General features: G+C 40.9%; 1 protein-coding gene across 2 annotated transcripts in view; it reads right to left on the bottom strand.

The window, feature by feature from the left end:
* The window catches only part of LOC139340075 (glypican-6-like), an 82,028-nt gene that overhangs the window by 4,251 nt on the left and 58,697 nt on the right, over positions 1 to 19,080 (bottom strand). Inside the window, exon 7 of one of the 2 annotated variants that reach the window (XM_070975679.1) lies at positions 19,016 to 19,045. The exons of the other annotated variant lie outside the window; for it this stretch is intronic. Within the exon in view, the coding sequence (XP_070831780.1) occupies positions 19,016 to 19,045 (30 nt within the window). The remainder of the gene's footprint in view (positions 1 to 19,015; positions 19,046 to 19,080) is intronic. 2 annotated transcript variants of the gene reach the window in all.

Here is a 19,080-nt window from a genome sequence, read left to right as displayed (position 1 = left end):
CCGTCTGACTTGCTGTTGGCTTACGTGAAATTGTAGTGAACCTGAGCAGAACATGAAAGGTGCTGTACTGACTGTGTGACGCCGCTGTAGGCCCCGACTCTGCTTTTGATGTGTTAATCCTGTCACACTGATGCCAAAGCACTTCAGCGGCTGTGATACTGCCCAGAGGGTCAAGGCTGCACTCAATGCAAGAGATTGACTGGCAATGTTTGACTAAACCTCATACATTAAGTTTAGTTGAACAAGTAAGAGATTCTCAGTTTTTCTGAGCATCAGCTGGCAAAACCAGGCCGGCTGAAAGTGTGAATTAAACTGGAAATGACATACTAATGTTTTAGTAATGCAAATATTTAATTAACACCTCCACTAAATATTACTCTGCCATATTTCACGTAGCTGTAATAGATAAACATTTAATTTCTTCCAGCTTATTTAACAGGCTGAGGCGACAATGTCTTGTCAATGTCTGCATTTCATAATATTCTCTGCTGTGCAGCACATACAGCTATACTCATCATATCCGTTACACAGAGCGACTGAATGTTGAATGTTTCCTATTAAAACCAACCACAACAAACACATCGCCTTTACATAAACTCAGAGAAATCCACAGGGAACAAAATAAAAAGCACTCGATGAAGATAAAGAACCTCAATTTTCTGATGCTTAAAGGAGAAAAAGTTAAAAAAGAAGAGGAAAGGTTGAGTATTTTCACACAAAAATAAATATGCCTCTGGGGAAAGTCTGCCTCTCACTTCATTGCGCATTGCCCATGAATAAATAACACGACTGCAACAAGCGGCCCTGGCATGCAACCAGGCAAAGTGCACACTAGATGGCACTATGTCTTTGAGGAATGGGGGGATGAAAGCAAGCAGAGAGAAAACACAGAGGAAATGAAAGCAAGGCATTTGACATTGAAACATGTTTACTAATGATGTTTCCTTCACATGAAACTTCACGTTCCCATGGATCTCCATGTGGTCGAACGTAGACACTATATTTGCCATGGAAACAGACGGAAGGCGGAAGGCTAATGAAAGTACACAAAAATCTACAGTACAAACAGGAAAACATGTCCATATTATCATTCCAGAGCTGTGATGGTAGGTGAGGAAGGAGAGGGGTGTGTGTGTGTGTGTGTGTGTGTGTGTGTGAAGCAGAGATCCTCATTATAATCAGCTGCCTATTACTGACAGGGTTGATATTCTCATTAAAAATCACAATGAAGATCAAAACAGCTCCCCCTCTCCTCACACCAGGATATTAAATTGTATTTGTTTTCATTGACAGAGTAACAGATTACTATTATAATCATGTGTGATGGCTACTCCAGCTCCCGATGACATTAAAGGTGTTAGAAGTGTGTGTGATACCTATGGTTCTGTAATAAGGGCTGACAAGGCAGTTGATAGAAGCACTTACTCATTGGATGTGCGAGCCATCATCATTTATATTGTAATTTTTTCCTTCAGTGACTTCATGAACTTAAGTAAAACATTAGAACAGTGCCAACATGCATATTCAGGTATTAGAAGTGTTGGAAGACGACAGGCACAGCTCCTATAGGCTGTAACTGTACAGAATAACGTTTTCACATAGAGCACATGGATGTGCGTCTCATTGTCCAGTGAAAACCAAATATCTCCAAATGTTGTTATTTTTAATGTTTCATATAAACCAAAGTATTCAGTGTTGCTATATTGGCTGATGTAAGTTAAACCATTTATTTAGCATTTATAATACAAGCAGTATTTTTTTATCATTACAGCAGCATTACAAGAGTGTTTTACTACGTTTACCACTTAAATGCCCACAGGTAAAGCTATAGTTGTTTGAAAAATATATCATTAAACACATATCTGCTTATAACTATGGTGTGTTGTAAACAATTTATTAGATGCTTGAATGCTAAATAGGTATAAAGTGCTGCAGAAAAGAAGCCCTGTTTTTTGAACAAGTCTTGGTTTGGCTGTATTTTTTCTGCTTTATAACCTGATTTCTTTCTTTTCATCTTTTTTCTGTTTTTGTAAAATCGTGCAATAATATTATTATATCACAAAGGCGCAGTCTAGTGTATCAGTCAGTTTCTATCGTATAGTGCACCCAAAGAAAGAACTGAATGTATTTTCTGCTTTGCCAAGGTCTTTATGGGGAGGGCTCTTCCTATAGGGATGTACAGGGCCTTGATCTCTCTCTGTTTCATGCATCATATATTCTACATCTCTTGAAGAATTATATGCAACATTCATTATAATTTTGTGAAAATACATGCCAAGAGATGTTGTAGGAAAGAACTACAGAATATTCTGCTTCACGTTAAGGACTTTGAAGGTTTTCAGTCATTCATATACAGTAGTGGGATATTTAAGTTAATTGGATTTACATTTTTAGCACTGTTTCACCAGATTTTTATTCGCTATAAAACAAAAAAATCACTTTCCCTGCGACTCACACTGCTAAATATTCACATTAGTGACAAACACTGCAAATGCTGCTTCAGGTTTGGAGGTGCTGAAGGTTTCAGCAGTTCAGCTGGACAGTTTAGATATTTGTCTCACACATTTGCAGAAAAAGTGTGAAAAAGAAAATTCAACGGATAAGTCTGGTGTTATCCTATATTTTTCTTCAGCACAGTCAACAAATCCCATCAAAAGAGCAAAACCAAAACTGCTTTAATGTCTCTTTCAATACTTTCTGACTTCTGTGACTTCTGACTTCTGTGGGACTCAAGCCTAAGCCCACCAGTTCCTGCTGAGACATAAGCTTTAAAAATGGTCGACATATATAATTTTATTGTTAAAAGTTTCGGTAATTTTCTAAAACAGCTGGTCACTGTAGTTTTTAGCAAATGCCATCGTTATCAATGATAACGATGGCATCATCAGGCGTATCCTGTAAAAGTGTTTGTGTTTGGCTAAAAAGAGGACAGAAAGTTTTCATTCTTACGCATTAGTTTAAACCTTGAGGATGAAACGCTGTAGGAGGGGCAGCCCTGCACGCTCTCTCCTTTCCTTTTTCAGGTTCGTCCTCTGTCTCCCTACTTCCTGTCATGAACCACATATTCCTCCATCGTGTCTCCGTCCCCTCACTGTGACTCTGGCCTCTTCTCTGTTTGTTCTTTCTCTCTGTCCACAGTCCTAAGTGAAAGTGAAGGTTTCATGGCTAACTGACCCGCGATCTTAAACCAGACTCCCGTTCTGAGAAGCTTGGTGAGCAAAGCCCCTGGTCTCTCTCTCTCAGCTGTATCACAGTGTATGCTCAGTCATTTCTGGACTGTGTAGCATCTGTCCTCTTCCACCTTTTCTCCATGTCCTCATTGGAAACATCTGGAGTACTACAATGGAAATGAGCAGCAGAGCATGAGTGTAATTGCTCTGAAATTTCCCTGCCACTTAATATATGATTAATCTTTTAATAAAAATGAATTCAATCACAAATGTAATCAGTCATCTATAATTTTCTTCTCTCTCTGTTCCTTCTATTTCTGTCTCTTTGGGAGCAGGAAAACAGGGAGTTAAACCACACTAAAGACGATAAATTCAGCAGTAAACAGCACTGAGAAGTAGCCTGTAATGTATTACAGCTCACACAGCTTAGCGCACCATGATCCAAACACAACCTCACCTTTAAATTTGCTTTTTTGTGTGTCTCCCCACAGATAAAATCCAATCAAACATACTGGATATACAGTACAATGTTTACTCACTGTAAGAAGTAATTGGCTAGCTTGAATGGACAAACATGAGGAAATGTTTGCAGATAATAATTATTTCCAAAAACAACAGCATGAGCCAATGAGATAATGGTGTTAGCAGGCTTAAAGTGTGCGTGTTTACAGACACTCCAGTGTATTTATCACCAGTCTTGTTTTCGTGTGCATGCAGCCGAGGGTACACAAGAGGCAGGTCGTGAGTTCCCCCTGTGTGCATGGTACCAGGGCGGCAGCCGTGTGCCACCTTTCAGCTCGCCGCAGAGCTGTGAGTGATCTGTACTTTGACCAGCAGTTCTCAGATGCCCTTGCCTATCCTCAGATCAAAAGCTGACGTGTCACTGGCTTTGAAGCTGCAGTCACACTCCTGGCAGCAGCACAATGTCAGGGGCCCGGGCTCTTATCTGGCCGTGGGACGATGCCCGGACGTGCTATCTGCCTTTCAACAACAAAAAGAAAGAAATATATGGCCAGATTATCACTCTAACTTTTACTCTCAGAACACATCACGCTCACGGTGCTGACCTACAGTGTTCGGCGTCTCCTCTGGCTGTTCTGTCAGCCGGTAAATCTCCCTCTCCCTCACTTACACCCACCCACCAGCACACATGCAAACCCTGCTTATCAGACATTCTGCTAGTTAAAACACCTCTATCTTGTTAAATTAACAGTTAGTCCTTTTTCAAGCAACTATCTGGAGATGTCATCGTATCTTGACACAGAGCATGTCCCTCTGCTGCCAGTCTGAGCTAAATTAGTGCATGTTCAATCTAATCATAGACCCGGCAGCAGGTCTCACCACTAAACCACAAGGGGCAGACAACTCCTCGATCAACTTATTTTCCCTGGCAACTGCTCCTCCTGTCTGCGTTAAAATAGTTTTTCATTTGATACGAATGCAGTTTTCTTCCTGCATCTCAATTACAGAGGTCAGGGAGTCGGTTCTGCTCATACCAAGACCTTGGCCGTGCCATGAGTCTCTCCCTGACCAGTGACCACTTTGAGGACAGAGCGAATAGTTTCTCACAACGAGGAAGGCCGCAGTAAGAATAACTCTGCCTCTTCATCACATTCTTCATCAAAGTTACATTGTTGAGTGAGCCAATCCTAAAAACTAATAGTGCTCTCCAGGTCTGGGTGCACCGTGTGTTAATGTAGCCAACAGATCAACTTCTCCAGTGTCGAGTATCAGGGTGCAGGGGCCCTGTGGGTGTATGTCCCCGGACACGGCTATTTAATCTGGTGTCTAACACGTCATAAAGTCCCTCTCATTGGTTCAGGTCCACCCATAAACAGCAGATTCTCTCAACCAGGACCTGCCATCTGGCTCTAAAGCAATTTTAGCACATTAAAAAATCAGCAGAGTAGAAATAATATTGGCAATCCCAAAGCACACCAAGTAAATGACCTCTGTGATAATGTTTTGAGTAGCAGTTGTCTGCCCTTTGTCAGGTCTCTCTTGTCCTTGTCTGGAAACATTCACCTCAAAGGTGACTGGTGGCGTTGCTTCGAGCAGGTAACTACCAGAGTGCATGTAGATGTGGGCTGTTTTCATCCAATCAATACCCATCAACGGAGGGCCAAAGCAAATGTGCTTCCCCTCTGTGACTTCACAATAGCTGAGACCAGAGAGACGTTCTCCTTGCTGTTTATTTTGCAGCACTCACACAGATGGGAATGGTACACCAAAGCAAATCATGGTTAGAAAAAAGCACAACCACTTGCAAACTAAAATGTGGTTTGATATGACAGTGCGGCGGTGGTTTCTGTCCTCCGCTGCCGAGCTGCCCGCCATGTGATCACGATAAACCCATTTTTAGCATCATTCTGCAGGCCATCGCACTTTTGCCGACTCTCAGCTGGAGCCGCCCTCCTTGTTTCCCTTGATTACGACTGATTATGTCCCAGCATAAATCTGCCACGGCAGACATGGACATATCAACAAAGCCTCAGCCGGGGCAGTGCCGATGTCTTTCTCATATCTCCTGGTGACAGCACTGTGTGATTGTTATTATGCTGCTTCCTGGGAATGGATACTTGACATACAGCAAAACTCTATTGTTATTCAAAACGGGCTATTATTTTGCATTTCTTTTGATTTTTCGGTGGCTGAAATGTTCTGAGATCTGCCTTAATGGTATACATGACAGCAAAAGATGCAGTTATTACCGAGGCAATAAACAAAAGTAATGAATATTTATCACTAATCAGCGTTATACTTACTTTAAGATTTAAAAACTGCCTCAAGAAAGACTGCTCAGTATGTAGGTTTCCTCCCATACTGTCTGACCACGTTGTCAAATTTAGTTCTGATTCCCTACTTCAGTGAGAAAAAGCTGAATACTGAATTGAATCGCTCACTTCTGTGACACCCTAGAGGCATAACTATATTCTGAACTTTCTTCGTAACTGTTGTAGGAGAAATAATTCATCATACCTTTAATTTAATGTGACGGTGAATCGTGGGAAAAAGAATAAAAAAAAAAAAAACACAAAGAAAAAAATAATGCCGCTTCCAAAAATAGTGGAGGCTGTGTTGTTACAGGAGATGCATAATCACAAGCATTTTGGTCTCTTTAGGCTAATTTGATCACTCTACTGAGTAATAACAATAATCCAATAAAAGTAATCCCTCAAAATACATTACATTTCCAAAAAAGCACCAAAAAATGATGCAGCTATCCTTTGTGAAAGACATTTGTGGTCGTCCAGTGGTTAAAATGATGCTTTACTAATCACAAATGACAAATGGCTGCGTGTTATTGTGCCTCATGTAGAATTTACGTACTGTCAGTGTACAATAGGACATATTCAGGGGCCCATTTTACATAATATTGCCTCAAACCATTTGCTCAGTCCCTTGGCATCTACACAGTTAGCCAATACGGTGCATCATGGTGAGAAAAATTTATCACACAATGATCCCGCAGTGAGAAAATATGACAGAATATTGATGAAACAGTGGTGAGTTTGCGAGTGTGATTCGCCCAAGGCTACGACAGCAGAAGTTTGAGAAGGGAGATGATTAAAGGGAAGCTATGCACTGTGGAGAACAGAGCAATCATCAGCAGGCCTGCTCTCTCCCTGCTGCCCATGTTCCCCAGAGAGGCATGGAGCCCAGAGTGCAATGAGGCCAATGTATTTCATTAATGTATTGATAGATATGAAAAGTAGTGGAGCCTTTGTGAGTAAAAAGGAACGATGTATGGAACTATTTTACCTTGAAAAGGGAATTATGCCAATTATCATCATGATGATGGCGTATGAAAAAGGTGAAAACTGAAGCACTTCAGCTAAATTATCATGAATGTTTATGGTTCGTTAACATTTATTTGCAGCTGCAAAAATGCCCAGAGCAGAAGATCTTACACTAACACCCAAATGTATACGCCTTCATAGCACACATCACAAGCGTGACTGCGTCCGTCTTAGTTTTTCCTGTGGGTAGATAAGCCATCTTAAACCCTACTCCACTCTAGAGGGAGTTGGAAGCGCTGGATGACCTTTCACCTTGTTGGGGAGATTTCTTTAAGAATGTGGCCAAAGTGGGGATTTGCATCTGGCTAAGATCCACCTCCAGATGTGGTCTGGCGGATCTGCCCACATTCCATGTCATGCATTCTGCATGCAACTTGCATACATTTGGGTTTTTTTTTCTTCTTCTCTGGCTACGATATCCAGATACACCTCATATTTGAATGTCGAGGTTTTCACATTTGACGCACGAATACTGCTGCACAGCCATTTGTCCACTAACAAGGCTTCTCACAAACAGCAGGGCCATGGAATAAGTGATGTTTACAGTTGCATATTAAATGCTCTGGATTTCTTTGATCCCGGTGTTATGACTGCATTCGTAATTTCTGTTAGTTCTTGTGTGTGTCCTTGTCTGTACTATGTAGTTTTCTTTTTGCAGATTGGAGTGTGGCATTGCAGAGAGGTGATTGGTCAATTGTTTCTGGTCCTGGCTGGTGGATTGGTTGTTTCCAGAGGTACCTGCTATAAAAGGGTCCAAGATGAATATTTGAGTGAATATTTTTGTTGTCTTCAAGTATACTTCAGTGTACTCAGGTAGTCCTTGAGTACCACTTGAGTAATATTTGAGTATATTTAAAGTGTAAATAGCTGCTAAACTGGCACAACTTTTTACAAACATAAGGTGTAGTGAAGTACACCAGCGAAAATCATGATTCATCAGCATTCAACACACACTTGCAGTACAACTGTATTATATCACCAATGTGTTGCAAATATACTGAAATATACTTAAAATGAAGGGAAATTAAAGTACAATTTAATGAAGCTTGCTAATAGTGTATTACAAAGGACTGATAATAAGTATACTTTTCATAAGTACACTTTATAACTATTACTTTGTAATTTAGCACATGCCAGGCATACATGAAATTAAACACAAAAAGTTGTGATAAATTTTCTATACTTAAGTTATATTTCTAATACACTGTGTAAGTATACTACTTTTTGACCTGGCTCATATTTATCACACTGTGCAGCAGTGACACAGGCAAACACGCAGCTTTGAGACACTAAAGAAAGCAAGTCGACCTTTAGGTTGAGCGTATAACACACCGTGCCTGCACTTGTCAAAGTGTTACTGTATTTCAGACTATAGCTCCTCTATCAGCAGCGGACTTTCCTTTGAGCTCCAGTTTTCCTTTTGTTTCTCATAGTTTGGTCCCTATTTTTATAGTTGGTGACTACTTGTGAATTTCCTGCTGATCAAAGGCACACAAATAAAATGACCTCGAATCATCATAACAATGATCATAATCATGATCAATCACACGACTGCTCGTGAGTTACTGCTGCCCTTTGCTGTTCGCCGGCCCGAGCTGCTTGACAAACGTGTCTTTTTCTTCAAATCTGCTGTAGAACATTTTTCTCTTAAGCTGGCTCCTAAATGCTTTCTTAAATGTACTTCACAGAACTTCACAGATAAATATGGGCCCAGAACTCACTTTGTGATACAGACTCAGGTTCTCCTTTTTGAAGTTTACTTTCAACCACCTTGGAATAGGCTTTGGAAACGGTGTTATTCTTAGTTTCACACTACATAGACACTTGTGCATGCATGAAATATGTCTGGATTTGTCTTAGAGAATAAAAGTGCTGACTTTTTATGACTTCTATAACTCCTCTCGTATAATTTCTAATGTACTATGGAAGCCTGAATTGTTTTAACGCTAAAGCCACGGTGTTCTCATTGTGCCTGTCTCCTGGACAGCGGGACTAGTGCTGCTTTGTGAATGACAACAGTGAACTGTGCCTGATAAGTATTCTATTGTTGTTGCACCTTTGGGGTTAATACAGCATGTGTGATGTCTCTATCTCAGGACCAACAGGACTGTTACAACCCCCAAAGAAATGGCTCACAAAAGAGGTCTAACATAATTAAATGATTAAAATTAAGTTTATTAATACAAATTATCAACCCAAAAAACAACCTCAACCAAACAAAAGGACTGATGGACCAGCCAAACTGAACAAAAGGAAGGAAAGAGCTCCAGGCCAGCCCACCAAGGGCCGTCGGAGCTGGGATCTTTCCTCTACCCTGAAAATATCCCAACTAAACCCTAAAGGAAATAAAGCCACGAAAACAAGACTACTGGACCCATCAGAGAAAACAAACGGAAACACAAGTACAACACAGTACGCAGTACAACAGAAACAAACTGCTGCAGACACATTATCTAACTATGCCCTTCCACCTGACACAAAGTGAGGGTGTGCTTCATGTTCATCGACATCCGCAGCTCCTTTCGCTCGCACAAAAGGTGAGACTTTTCACTCATGCCATCAGAGAACCACGATTTATCGGTTACTGTGGTTACTGTGTCACCTGAAGTGGGTTTTAATATAGTAGAGATCCCAGAGGTCCATTCAAATCAAAGTGCGCAGCCCTGACTGTTCAACAATTCGCCTTGGACTGAGCAAGAAGACTCATCTGCATGGTTACACACCCACACAAACTGATCTTTTTTTAAAAGCTTTATTTAGTTTCAGTGAGGTCTCTTCATGGAATGCACTGCTCCACAATTACATATGATAACAATTGGAGGCTGTCCAGAACAATTACAGCCTGACCTGTTGGTCACTGGGCAGCTCCACTGGACCAGTTGGGGGATATAGTATAGGTGCCAACAGTGGTACTGACGCAGGTTGCATGGATGCATCTTTCAGTGCTCTCCGGTCTGAGGATGTAGGTTTTTTTAGTTTCAAATAAACCTGCAATAAGAGCCATTAACAGCCTATAGTTCTCCATATCTGGATTTTAAATGTGCACTTGAATGCTGAACAAAGGCAGAAAGAAAAAAGTAAAAACTCATTGTTCATGATAAAGTTAGAGATGAACACTTCGAGGAGGTCTGGTCGAAAGTATTCACATCTTACTGAGTAAAAGTAGCAATACCACAATATAAGTAAAGTATTTCAATCTGGCTAAAGTTAATGTGCAAAGTTGTGTTAGTATTCATTATGCAGGAGAATGGCTCCTGTCAGTATTATATTATTTCATATGTTGTTATTTTATATGTTTTAAACTGATTCATTAACATATAAGCAGCATTTTGATGTTGTAGCAAGTTGAGATTAAACACTTTAATATTCAGCAATGCATCATATTCTATGACATGTTCATATATTTTCTATGTCAAATCATAATCTACAAAGTGACTTGGTACTATAAGTGTCAAATAAATTTAGAGAAGTAAAAAGCAAAATATTCCCCTCAGAAATGGAGTAGAAGTATGAAGTCGCATAAAATGGAGTTACTTAAATGCACTTGAGTAAATGTACTCGGTTACGTTGGTTACTACTGAGTCTGGTGCAGTGACAGAACAAAAATATTGCAGATTGATTGATTCTCACAGTTAATAGTAAATCTTACTGACATGCACAGACTGGAGCGTACAGACCAAACAGTAATCTGAATTCAGATCATTCATTAACGCCTATAAATAATGCAGGATCCTCCTCTGAGTGGGGGCCTAAAGGTCCACCACACATTACTACTGTCTCTTGGCATAATTAGAATTCAGAGAATATAGCCCCAAATCAAATCTGTCCAGTTAAAGATCTGTTTACTTTCATGATTTTTAGACACGTTCATAATTAACACCACGGCTGAACGCTGAAGCTGGGGCAGAAGTGCTTTAAGCTGCAGTTCCTCTACGGTCCTTCACGCATGCCACAATGTGCCGACTGGGAGTCCCAATCTCTCTGAGATAAACACTTTTCCCCACAAGACGCTAATCTCAACAAGTGGTTTCACTCAGTCTAATGGTTGTTAACGTTAAAATTAGTGCATTTAAAATATACTGACACATAAGGAGTGTTTGCTGCATGTTCACAGCTACCTGTTAATCCTCCATTATCATGCAAGGATTTTCTGTAGGTTTTAAATGATCATTTCCTGGGAATGTATCACTCTCTTCCAGGATTTATTACAATAAATTTCATGTTAACCACAGAATTGCAGAGCATAAATCATATAATTTATTGTCATTTTCTGATGTTTATCTTCCATATTTATAAGTTTATGTGGCAGTGCACAACACAGCTGTGACGCTGATTCTCCTTGAGGTGATTTCAGCTGAAAATAAACATGTCCCAAAATGTATCTTACTGTTAAAAAAACAGAACACAACATTAATTATTATCACATCCTGACTGATTCTGTCTGCGCGTCAGAAGACTGAAATAATTAACAAAGTTAACGACGGTGTGCCATCTGCATAAAAACGCACTGAATGTTAACAATCCTGGTTTCCCAATCCTGGGAAATCCCAGGGATCACAGTTTGTGGCATTCAAGTCTATCCCACATCAGCTCCACCCAAACGCCCCTGTTTCCGATGAGCAGTTAACATAATGTTTATAGAGCTGTGGGTGACGGACACTGAGTCAGGAGGTATTAGTACACACTACTATCACTGCCATGTGGCCACACATGACGCACATGCACACATGCCTGTTCCTCTTGCTGTCTGCTCATTGTGAAATATAGAATATGTGTATGTTGTAAGCTGAAAACACAGCTGTTTGTCTGCTTTGGGAAGCTCTTTATGTTTTGGTCTCTCTTGTTTAAACTACATTGCAAAGACCACTAAGTACAGTAGTAACGAAGCATGACTGGTGTGTACTGCACAGGTGTTTAGCTTGAAAAGAGACACGATCATGAATTGAAAATGTAAGAGAGGTGCTTGACCTTCCATAAGAGCCATTATACAGCCACTAATGAACCTTTTCAATCCATGTTTGTTTTCTCTGGTAATAAACCACGAAATACTGTTTGGGTTACACACAGAACAAGTCTCATAAATCCTCTATGTCCAAGTGGTGCTGAAGGGCTGATTCACAGTTTAAGGTACATTTGAAATTTGTCAGTATGTCATTTTACAGCACTCAAATATTTATGCTCGAGTGCCACTCCTCACAGAGAGATTTGTTTAATTTACAGTCAAACAATGCCCTCGACCATAATGCCACATATGCATTTCTAGACTATTTATTTTTGTGTGGTCTCAGAGAGTCATGTCAGAATCTGTGGAATCTACATAATTGCACGGCTTGGGCAGGAGTCTGTAGATACAACAGCTCAGGGAACGGTGCTGTGGACAGGCCCACTTTACTTCCATTAAGCTGTATCCAAAACAAGAATGTTTCAGTGGCTTGACATGTTCCTGGACTGCACAAATATAAAGCCTGGGTCAAGATTTTGGGAAAGGAGTGGTTGTGCCTTTTTCCTGTCAACTGACTTCACAAACCACACACGGATGTTTTACTCAGTGTTTCCTACCGAACATGGCAGAGAATGAGAGAGAGAAAAATTGTTGTGTGCATGAATATTCAGTTTCACTTAAAAACAAATATTTGGGTATTGTTGTTGATGACAAGCTGGGTTTGAGTGCCGTGTGGATGCTAAGACGAAAAATGAACTTTTTTAACCGTTCCACTGAGATGATGTCTCTCTTTTAAAGGAAGCTTCACTGACTATTTAGAAACCTAGATTTGTCCAATAAGCATAGACTTGGATGTCAAGTAATATGGCTGGTAAGATCTCAGGAAAGAGTCAGGCCAAGCTTTGGATGTTTTTAACAGGCAGGTTCTTGGGACGGCTAAAGCTATATTGGACTGCCAGGACCATCCACTCCAGAGGGAGTTTGAGCTATCGCTCTCAGGCTGCCATTTCAGGACTTAAAGACTCCATTTCTCTTTCATCCCAAGTGATGCTGATATGCTTAACAGCAATTAGCACTGGCTGCATTCCTTGCACGACCCTGGCACATTTGTACTCCATATGAATTTCCATTTCCCTGCACTACTTGTGATTTATTGTTGATGTTGTCCTTTTTTATTCTATCATTATGTGAACTATTGCTGCCTAACAAATTAGCTTTAGTGGGAAAATAAACATAGCTTTGAACACTGAACCTTGTTAAACAAGTTATCCATGTACTAAACCGTAATAATGAATAATTTATCCTGATGAGGAAGTGAGCAGAGAATAAAAGGGAAATGATCTTTTCCACCACACACTGTACGTAAAAAGATTCAGCATGCAGCCTGACTATTCTGGGCTGGCTGAAAAACTACCTTTTTGCACCTTTTATTCATTCAGTCACACTCTTCACACACTTACTCCTGATCAAAGTCATGGAAGACTGGAGCTCAAGTATTGGATAAAAGCAAGGAAAAACCCTGGGCAGATCACTGGTCTCTCACCATGCAAACAAACATAGACAGACAATCACACAGTCACACCTAACAGCAGTTTATTGACCTGCATGGCATGGCTGCAGGAGTACTTCGAGAAAAACAAAAAAAACAAAAGCAAACTAAGATTCAAGTGCAAAACTTTTTTTGTTGTGAGGCAGCATTTCTCAGCATTGATCCACCAGGCTGCCACCTTTCCTTACTGAGAGCGCTGGCCAAGAGTGATTGTCTCTTTCAGACTCCCAGCGACTGAAATGCACATTGGCACGATTAGGCATATAGCAGACTGAGTATATAACACTCAACAAAGTGTTCTGGATCTAATGTCACAGTCACAGAGGAGGCTTTTGGTTATTTTCTACGTAGTCCCACTCCTCTCCAAATATGTTTGCTCAGTTGGACGTTTGACCTTCAATCTGCAGAACTATGCAGAGTTTGACTTTAGCCTCCACATTCATCTGCTAAAGAGGGAAAGTCTCTCTGAACTCACCTCTAAACTGCATTAAAGAAGCGTACGTGAGAGCATGATTTGTGACATCATTAGTCAACTAGAGCAGGTGCCAGTTTCCATAAATAGTGCACGAGCAGTTCAACCAAGAAGGGATTTGGATGTAAAACTAAGCCGTAGTTTTACAAGCAAAAATAGCAAAAACAAAGTTTATACAAAGCCTTGAAAAATAAGCACACAATGTTCTGTTTATCTTGTTAATCCTCATGTGACCCTTCATACTGATTTCATGACCTCAGGTTGGAAACCACTCTGTGTCTCCGTGTCTAGCAGTTTCTGTGGAGAGTATTGTCCATGATGGCTGCTGGGAGCAGGAGCTTGGAATATAGACTAGGTTTAGACTAACCTTGGGGTGTATTCCTGAACACGCCGCTGATTGTTGACTTGGGTTTGCAAAAATGTTTATCCTGTAGCACAAAAAAAAAAAAAACCTCTGACAGGGCGAGACGGGGAGAGGAGAACGGTGGGAGTGAATTATATCTGCAAAGATGAAAAGGAGGCAACAATTTGTTTACAATGATAGCTTTTTCATTTAATGAGCAGTGATAGTCATCAAGCCTCTATCATATGTGCGTGCACGGAAACACAAAAATATTAATATTAATAAAATAGCAAAAAGAAAACGATCTGAGAAAACGAAACCCTCCTCGTGAAAATCAAATTTTCTGAAAACCATTTGGAATACAAACAGAGACTTTGTCAATAATCAGAAACCTCAACTGTATTTTCTCCTGTTTTGTCTCCTGCTGCGGGGAGCAGACATTCTTTATTGTGAGTGGACAACAGTGTCTTCTTTGAGCAGGAAATATAAAAAAACATCCAGGTGAAATTCGGAAAAACTCAACGAGTCTTCGACATACACATAAATTGATGTGACCCAGCTTACTGAATCCATTATGGATGCAGGAGCTGGCCATGACTTAGGTTTCATTTATAAATAAACAGGGAAGAACGTGTACAAGACTGACTTGACTTGTAGTTGCTGGTGATGACTAAATCAGATAGAAAAATATCTGATTCGTCTGAATGACTTTGAAGACATTTCATGGATTAATTTATGATGAATACTGTTCCCTACTGGCTCTTTCAACAATCTAGTCTTATTTGCATCTTGCTCTCAATGTTTATACTGATAAAATGTCGACTGTGTATTACACAAGGGAGACAAAAAGAACCAATAAAACTACGCCAAATTGAACTGCACCAAACTTGTTACAAATGTCAAATTAATAGCTCCACCTCTTATCTATAATGTGCCTCTGAGCCTGACAGTCTGTTGTGCCTTTATCCCCTCTTTGGACTTTCAAATCTCCATTTCTCTCTGAGCTTTGAGGGTGTGTGCGCTGACAGAATGTCAGGCAATTAAACAGTCATGGCTCATTGAGCTGGAGGTGGGCGCGCTCCTCCAGGCTTCTCTAAAGGCAACACAAGAAAAGAAGGCAAGCACTCCCTGCCATCCCTCGCACATTCTTTAACTCACAAACTTAGCGGTAAATCCAGACAAGAAGGTCTTATCAAAGGACACTTTAAACTATTGTCAACTTTCACAAGGCTGAGCAGTGTCACTGTCACGGGTAATTATCCCGTGCCAGAATGTAAAGGAGGACAGTGTGTGGGACAACAAAGATGCGCTCTCAGGGAACCAAGTCATGTGCCTGGTGCAAAATAAACGCATAGATGCTGCAACACTGAAGGCAGCATGAGGCGGCTGCTAGACGAGACTTACACCTTTACATCTACTCCTAGCATGCGGCACTGAGGCGAGAAAAAATAAGCTTCAGTTAAGACATGCATTAACAGATAGCTTCAGGCTTAAGTCACGATGATATTTCTCAGGTGTACCAGTCAAAACCTGCATTTGAAGGTCTGCATTTTGCTGCATGCTGGATATGAAAAGAGAATCGTGGCAAAACTTTCCAACTGCAACAGTTGCGGACTAACACCTCTATCTTCACAAATGTAACAAAATGTTTGTTAAGTACCTGTGATACCCTTTTGAAATGATTACTAACAACCTACTGGGGTCCAGCTGCGCTGCCATATTGAAGGGAAGAGGCAAGAATTGAGGTTCATGAAGAACAATGGCTAATAAATTGCTTTTCATGAAAGCCACCCACTGACCACCTGTCCAGCCTTAGTTCTAAAGAGCCAGAGATGCAATGGTAAATAAGGGGAAATACATGTTATGCCTACTGCTGCTGCTCAGTTGATATATACCAAACAATAATAGCATGTATCCTTAGCCAAATAAATAGGAAATATTTGTATCGAGCAAACAGGTAAACCATCCTCCTGACACTGTTTCTTAATTAGCTTAGTGGAGATCTCATCCTGCTGCAGGCTTCACTTGACCATAGCATGGCTTAAGTGACCAGGAATTACAATATAATACACAAACGTGTCTATTTATTTCATTAGCATATGCTTTGTGACTCATTTTAACACCTTCTGATCCAAATGCTGCCTTCTCTCTCAAAGAATGTCTACAATTAACGTTTGAAACTGAGAGGCCATTATTTTAAAATCAGTACTGCAAATGTCCTTCAGACAGAGTATCTCATGTGAACTAGCTACCTCAGCATTCAGTGCGGCTGCAGCCGTACTGAATGCTGAATTTACAGCGGCTGCTGTAAACGGAAGGTTACAGACCATTCGTGCATTTTCAGGACCTTTTTTCTGCCTGTCCGTGCCACACCTTTGCTTGCCTGCTATTGGTTCATAACCAATGTTATTCTGTTACATGTTTGACAGCTGGAGGTAAGCTGATGTGTGTGGTATCTAAAACAAGTGACCTCAAGCAACATAATTTAATGTTAGCTGTACAAACCACTGCCACCATCAATATTTCCACAAAATGACTCACCACTCTCTCACGAAGCCCATGTTTCAATGAATCTAACTTTTACCAGCTGACAATACTCTTTGCAGACTAATTCTCTACCAGTGTGGCTGCTTCATTTGCTATCTTCAAAAAACTGCTGCAGCATGATTGTTGAAACCTTGAATGAAACCTTTAAGTTGTGTCAAACAGGCGGCACAGGAGGATGATGTCAGCAGCTGTTAAATACAGTGCATGCTGTAAGTGTGGTGTTATTAATATGAAACAGGTGGCTTGGACTATGAAGGCCATGTGACATAATGCATGAGGAAGACAGCCTGCTTTCTCTTCCTTTTTTTCTACACAGACTTTTAAGGCATTTTTGCCTTTGTTTAAGATTAAGAGAGAATGAAGAGAGGCAGAAAACACAGGGAGAGAGAGATGGGGGTTATAGCATGCAACGAAGGCTCACGACTTGAATCAAGAACCCAGAGCGTTGCGGTTGCAGCTTAACCACTCAACCAAAAGGATACCCTGAGCTAATTATCTTAGCAGAATAGTCGAATAGCCAGTGAGGTAAATCATATATTCACACACACACACACACACACACACACACACACACACACACACACACACACACACACACACACACACACACAGTATATCAGCTGTGATGTACATAATATACAACTATAATAAATTAACAATGGATCACATGGCTACTTGTATATGAAAGGGGACAGTGCAGACAGTTGCAGTGATGAACCAAAAGAGAATTATCACTGGACTCTGCAGTTCTCAGCTCTATTGAGCTTTATACCATGTTTCAGCGCACAGTTTGGATTTTAAGGCCTGAAAGTTTTGCTTAGCTTTGACTATTGTAGAGACAGCAGGCAGCTGTTTTCAGTGAAAAACCTCTGAAAACAGACTATGCAGTAACTGGTGAGCACCAAACAGCAGGCAGACAAAGACAATGTCTAGCTGGTGAACAGAGAGGAGCGTTAAGCAGCTAAAGAGACAGTCAGTGGAGCTAAAGGCAGAGAGAATATTTGGTATTTAAGTCACCTGCACCATGATGCCATATAAATGTCAGTGTTGCTCTGTATCTTCTGGATGATCAGAATGGCAACTCTTTGCCAACAGGTTTACCATATTACTTAACCTGTAAGCTCAGCCATATGTCGTATTGCAGAAGGCATTCGGACGCTTACTGAGATTCCTAAATGTACAGAAAGCAGGGTTTTGATTTTCAGTGGCTGAGATGAGGGATGTGAGCCGAACTGAGACAAAAGACAAACCGAGCATTTTCTTTGTCTTTCCATTAAAAACGCAACCCACATTACAGCACATTACAGAAGTGTCACTATTCTCAGCTTCCTGTGGCCACAGTGATCGGCATAGACTCCTCTAGTACACAGATGTTGATAATAGAATTTTCTGCTCAGGTACACCGCTCTAGTTATCGTATGTCAAAAATAAGCTCCTGTCACTGAGCTCCATCTTGTGAGAGTCTCCAAGCAGGCTAATAGCCCAGTTATTCATGAGCAGTCTGGAGCCCCCACTTCACTGGACTGTTAGAGCAGATGCTAGCTGCAACACTCCCCCCACCAACTCTTCACAGCTCTCCCCTCTGCCAGCTCTGACGGTGCAGGTCACCTGCTGATTGGTTGGCTTCCTCGAGGAGTTGACTCCATTAGATATGGCAATGAGGGTCTTGGACGGGGATGTGTCTAGAATAGATATGGTGGTTGACGAAGGTTCATGTTGGATCTCCAGAGAGGAATCCTCCCTAGCTGAGGACACCTTGGCATCCGTTCAACAATCTCTGTGGTGATAGAAACTCGGCTGTAAAATATGGTGTTTAACAGCTGATACTCTGATGCTATAATACACTGCTTCGGTCATTAGCGAGTCTGAGGTGTTGCTGCATTAGAATCCTGACGCGATTAAGGAGAAAATGCTCTATTATAGCAACTTCACTGGGGCTAGGTGACAATGACTCTCATGTGAGATGAAAATGAGATCATGACTGACACACCAAGTGCTGCATACCGCCAGGATTTACAGGCCACGGTGCTTGTTTACTGTAAATCTCCAGCGCTTAGAACACAATCCTACGCATCCCCCCACCACACAACATTAAGACATCATGTTTCCTTCCAGTCACAATGCATGAAACAGTTGCAGACAATAAACCCAGCAAAAAACAACTGAAATGAGTATAAAATCTTGAACCTTACACTGTGTTGCATCGCATTCCAAACAATCCTCTGGTTTGCAGGATAAAGGCAGGGAAACAGAAAGT

The sequence above is a fragment of the Chaetodon trifascialis genome, chromosome 12 (assembly GCF_039877785.1).
Source record: "Chaetodon trifascialis isolate fChaTrf1 chromosome 12, fChaTrf1.hap1, whole genome shotgun sequence".
In the NCBI taxonomy this organism is placed as follows: Eukaryota; Metazoa; Chordata; class Actinopteri; order Chaetodontiformes; family Chaetodontidae; genus Chaetodon; species Chaetodon trifascialis.
Note: the sequence above shows the minus strand (reverse complement) of the source record. Positions and strands in the feature narration are given on the sequence as shown.